The 5,755-nt window shown below is 37.9% G+C and overlaps 1 protein-coding gene across 2 annotated transcripts; it reads right to left on the bottom strand.

Moving 5' to 3' along the window:
• Positions 1-202: 202 nt before the first annotated feature.
• On the bottom strand, positions 203-5,497 carry LOC105436425. Of its 2 annotated transcripts, none has more exons than XM_030984841.1 (3): positions 5,323-5,497; positions 1,744-2,160; positions 203-1,188 (listed from the first exon to the last, which is right to left on the bottom strand). In XM_030984841.1, coding segments are annotated over exons 1-3 (747 nt in total). In that variant the 5' UTR covers positions 5,325-5,497; the 3' UTR covers positions 203-860. The 2 variants fall into 2 exon arrangements, with proteins under 2 accessions (XP_030840701.1, XP_011669974.2); XM_011671672.2 differs by having other exon boundaries at positions 5,377-5,497.
• Between the last annotated feature and the right edge of the window lie 258 nt (positions 5,498-5,755).

Below are 5,755 nucleotides of genomic sequence, written 5' to 3'. Positions count from 1 at the left end.
CAGAATTTTCAAATTGTCTCTGTACATAAAACCTTAATATTTCATAAACTTTCATTTAAGCAAATGGGAGGAGAGCTTGCAAGATACGTCACATGGTTACCAATTCGTGTTCGATTGCTCGCAACTACAAATATTCATAACTTTCTTGTTTTTAATTGGCATTTTTCTCAAACGTTCACTGACTTCTTCCTCTAAGGTCTATGCTTCTACTAAAACAATTTAATATCAGGACGGACTTTCCCTTTAATAGGTCTATGATTATTATATAGATTTGTACATAATTCGAATGATATGTGAGTAATATCAAAAAGTAAAATTAAGTATCAGTTAATAGAAACATTGCAGTTTCTAAGAAGAAAGAACTTGCGCAGGATCAAAAGTGTTCTGCGATATTTTATGGCAGCTTGAGCATTTCAAAACAAAAACTGGGAACAAATATTACGGGAAAATGTTCCAATTAATCTAATGTGTGTATAGATAGAATGACATACTATACCAACGATCCTGATACACGTTACAGTATACTTGCTCTACACTTCGTGATTTATATCTTTCAGGAAAAAAATTACGTTAATGCTAAGGCGATTTAAAATAGGCATGATAACCAATAAGATGAGTTACTGGAAGTTTACTTGACTTGATATATATATATATATTTTAAATTTACAGCTACTTTTCATTTTTCAAAAAAAATCAGATTAAGAGTATGAAACGTTCGACATTAGCCACATTCAATAAATAAATATTAAATTACGATATAGCACCAGTATAAAAATAAGTTTTCATCTACCCCTACACAATAAAAAAAAGTATACAAAATTGCAAACATTGGATCGCCTGATTGCAAAGCATTTGGATGTTCAGCTAAGTTGGTCCAGTTCCAGGTTCATTTCTGGGTTCATTTCCGGGTTCATTTCCGGGTTCATTTCCGGGTTCATTTCCGGGACCTCGTCGTATTTTCCATTACCCGTTACGACGTCATTATATGATGGGGGCGGGACGATGTCGTTCTCTTGGGAGGTTGGATTGACCACGCCCATATCACTGTCAGTCGATGGTTGTGCAGGGTAAGGGGCCGTGTAGTTTACCGGAAACGTGGCTCCCGGTTTGGAGTAGGGAATTGATGACGCGGCTGGTGGGTTGTTAGCGGATAGCATAGAGGGAGGACACCACGGTGCGCTTAGTAAGCTTTTAAAGAACAAAGAAAGAAAGTAAAATACACTTTTCTGTTCACACATAATTAGTTCTTAAAAGGAATTTATAAAAAACATGTTCAAAATTATATTCATAACAATGTAATTTTGATCGAGTCATTGGGTTTATAATAGAATTACTAGACACTTTGTGTTTCAGTAATAAAATCAGAGGTAGCTAAGGGTACGGTTCTGTCAAAGCAACTCAAAAGCCTTCCCCTCCACTATCAACATGTGTCAATTTCCATGAATATATGTAGCTTACCTATTTTTTTCATCACAAAGTGTTAAAAGAGCACGCTTAAAGATAAAACGTACGTCTATTATATACATTCAAAATGATAAAATATTACCGTGCCCCGGTAAACGACTATAATCCAATGTCACCCCCCCCCCCCCCCCCCCCCCCATCCCCTCCCTTCTTTCCAAAGTTCGTCACAAATCGTGCCCATTTTTTTTGTTTATCATTTATTTAAAGTTCCTATCAATTAGTATGTTTTTACTTCAAAAGACATTGGTAATTATGAGGACTCAGAAAGAGCAGACTTACTTCCGTGCAGCTATAGAATAAAGCTGGGTGGGATCTTCAGGATACCCTGGCTGTGTTCCTATGGCAACTACTCCAGACTGCATCGCACGTATCCAATTGCCGGGTGTCATCTCATAAGGTTGTGAAGATGTTATGCTTCTTCCTTCTAAAGTCACAGTGGATGCTGGTAAATTTAGGTTCATGTTCGCTGCCTCTACCCATCCCTCCGGCACCGAAGGTAATTCCGGCTGCTTGTGACTCCAGCGGATGACGGCGATGATGACGACGATGACGACGATGAAAATGATGATGAGAAAAACAATGCCCGCAATACCAACGGCACTAGCTGACCCCATTCCGGCGACGGCCATCATTATCCCCGCCAGAAAAACGACAAAGAGTAGAAAGGCGAGACATTTGGGTCTACCGTGCTCCGACCTAAAAGAAAAAATTCGGGAGTGGATCAATGACAGTTTAGGGGAGAATCAAATGAAGAATACAAAAGAGTACAATGGTGATTATCAGAGATGTGATTGAGCAAAAAGAAATTCGGAAATCTGCAAATCAGAAAATTTACCTGGATAGGTTACCACTGATTATGCACTCACATTTTTCATATTTGTATAGATTACTTTATAGTGGAGACATGTATTCTATTCTTTCACCGTAATATCAAGAGGATTAATGTCGTTAAATCTCATTATGAAATAAAATAAAATAACAATAAAAATAAATAAATCAAATTAGTGGAGTGCCGTTGACGAAGAAATGATTTTCTCTTAACGAGCCAAAGGGCTTTTGATCAATTACGCCTACAACTTAATAGTTATTATTTAAACTAGAAATGCAATCGTGTCACAACGATGTGCGTGCAATGACGCCATGTTTCTACGTGTCAAACGAAAGAGCTTCTCTCGCCCTATCCAGAGCAATTTGTACGAAGTCTGTAGCTTCTGTGATATTGGAGATAGGTAGGGCGAAAGAAAGGCCTCAGCAGTGACCTTGATGGGATGGTAGTGACTATGCCTACGAAGTTTGAAAGAAATTGGGATAGGGGAAAGGACGTAGAAAGGGCTCGCAAGCACTGCGTGCAAAAACCAATGGGATTTGGTGCATGTTCGTCATTGCAATACAGATCGTTCTGGGGGTCAAAAGCGTGAACCCGATATGCCCCCATAGACTATGCGTGTAATGCATGAGCGGAAAACGTACAGGATCTGTATTATGACCGGAGTTAAATTGTTTTTTCTCTCTCTATTTGGTATCATTAGAAAGAGAATTTCATGATTGTTATTGTAAACCACACTCTTTTTTCTATGATAATCCTATCGAAACACGTGATGTATATAGGACAAAATGGCGTCTTAAATGGCCCCATTGACCAATTTTAAAAATCCGGCCATGAGGTGCCCTGCGTATTGGAACTCGGCATGTCACTGCAATTTTTCAAGGAAAAATAGGACGTTTAAGGGGCAAAAAGCAGTCTGAAAAAATGACGTCATAGCCGATACGTGTTAGATTCGGTCGGAAAATCGGCGGAATTCGTGTAGTGACCTTTGTTCAAATGCGATTTATTCACAATTTTCTGTGTGAACATGTACTAAACTTGGTATCATTCGAGGGCACTTCATTGCGGTCAGTTTGACACCATTGTTATGTTCGCGCAATGTATTGCACGCATTAAACGCGCTATTACGTAATGCATAGTAAATTCATCATTTTGGCGATAACTTTGCGCTGACACGTTTGAATTTTACCAAACTTGGCAGACAGTTGTCACGTATATGGATACTTAATAAGTTTCATTGATGTAGGTATAAAGATCGCCAATTTAGAGCAAGTTGAAGTTATTTCTCAATTTTCTTGAAAATGGCAAATTTGGAGGGCATTTTTCGCAAAGTCGGTCAGTGTTAGGGTATATAATTTTGTGTATGACTGGAAAGGGCATATGTTCAAGTATCTAAATCCATAAAAGGGTACGGGTCTGCCAAGCCATGATGGAGATACGGCCACAGAAAGAAAGCCAATTCCCAGAACTTTAATGGGGCAGAATGTGAACGAAAACAAGGCAATGACGAAGGTCGTCATTGCAATTATAGCTCTATCACATCAGTTACGCTTACAACTTAACTTTTTGCCTTATTCTACCACTTCCTATTATCTTCAAACCAACTTGATATCCCTCTGAGCTTCCTCTTTAAATTTGTCTTGAAGTGAGGAGAAATTGGGGTTCCGAAACAGCAGCCTGCCTTTAACAGTCTAAAGCTGCTTTATGTACAAGAGAGGAACACTTTTCTCATGATAATTAAAGATAAAGTTGAGTTCTGGTCATGCGATTGCATTGTAAAAGCAAAGGTGTGGAATGGATCAGAAAAAAAGTTGATCGTGTAGCATGTAAGTATTGGTGTGTACTTTAAGGTTCTGGATTCATCAAAATCATAATAAATTTGTCCCAGTCTTGGTAAAGTAACAAGCAGTGTACACAGAAAGATGTATACGGGACTACACAAATGGTGTCGAGCCTATACTTACCTTGATTTCCTCATCTTTCTATGCTCATTACTCAGCCAGTATACATTTTCTACCAAAATTGTTTGGCAAATGACATTTATTTGTAATCTTTAACATTCAGTGTACGTTTCGTTTGATTTTGTGAAAATTCATTTTCCTATTTTTTTAACCCAAACTCAAGTTTATCTTAAAGCTTGCCACGGTATACGTGTGGGACTTGATTCGAGAACAGATTAGATTATATAGCTTTGCAATTGTTAACCTGATATAACCTTGCACATAATTATTGTTTAATTTTCTCACGATATGATTCTCGAAAACTAATATTATAGCAAACAGCTACGATGTTGTTGTATTACATAAATATAAAAGTCATTGTGTTGTAAGTGATATGCGTGTATAAATAAAGTTATCATAAAACATGTACAAGAGACTTTTGAGCAATGTCTTCAGGATGTCTGAAAGCAGACAGTCCTATCTGTATTTCAGACTTTTTATAAATTCCACATCAAGAACATGAAATCACCTTGATAATAAAAGATATGAATAATTTGAATCAACAATTTATGACTGTTAAAAATAAGTTTTACAAAGTATTTTCAAGGATGTTAATGGCTTCCCATAGTCCAAATTAGAGATAAGGTCAACTTAGGATCTTTGTGAAACACCCCAGGAGTCATGTACGTAATCAACTCGTCAGTGCAAAATACCAATGCGTGTACATGTATATTATACTATACATGTTTATAAGATGATGACGTGAATCCTGATCAAATGATTGGATGGTAGCGCACACGTGACCAGGCATTTATTTAAGCTCACACGTAATTTTAATAATGACCGGTCATTAGTAAAATAATGTTATAAAACATCACAAATAATACACAGCAGTGAGGGCATTAGGAAGAATTGCCCACACAAGGTACCTTTGGAACCGTCTAACACGCCCGAGGCGACAGCCGAGGGTGTTTGGACTGTTTTGAAGGTACCGCCGAGTGTGGATAATTTTACTAATACCCTCACTGCTGTGTATTATTTGTATATTATACAGCGACACTTGAATAGTAACAACTCGATATACGGACTTACATACTATATGTTCCAAATACAGCTACTGATCTAGGTAATCTGACAACACGTTACCTAATCCATGATACAGGCGAGCTATCAGTTCAATATAACCCCTTTCACCAGTGACACATTGATATCTGATATTGTACTGATACTATATTATTATATACTGCATTTTAATCTTTACTGTAGATGGTGCCCGAGCACACATATCCTTGACTTTGTTTTTCGAACACATGCATGCACATTTCCTGGTATTATGCAGGTCCGGGTATAGGGTCTATTGTATGGCAATGATTCCGTTACGCATTGCTGTCCAGCGCGCGTCATCACACCACAAACCCCTCTGCTGGAGGGAGCCAGGATTTCCGGCAAAAGTTTGAACATCCCCAAGAGAACAATTAACAACAACAAACAAAAGAAGACGATTAGCACATTTCCCCAGTCATAT

Source organism: Strongylocentrotus purpuratus, unplaced genomic scaffold, assembly GCF_000002235.5.
Source record: "Strongylocentrotus purpuratus isolate Spur 01 unplaced genomic scaffold, Spur_5.0 spur5_scaffold_14, whole genome shotgun sequence".
Taxonomy (NCBI): Eukaryota; Metazoa; Echinodermata; class Echinoidea; order Camarodonta; family Strongylocentrotidae; genus Strongylocentrotus; species Strongylocentrotus purpuratus.
Note: the sequence above shows the minus strand (reverse complement) of the source record. Positions and strands in the feature narration are given on the sequence as shown.

What these genes read in the sequence shown, in the direction of transcription:
- LOC105436425 (XM_030984841.1), bottom strand. An exon ending in TATTCTATAGCTGCACGGAA is followed by an intron (nt 1,189 to 1,743) that starts GTAAGTCTGCTC and finishes GTTCTTTAAAAG; the next exon opens with CTTACTAAGCGCACCGTGGT.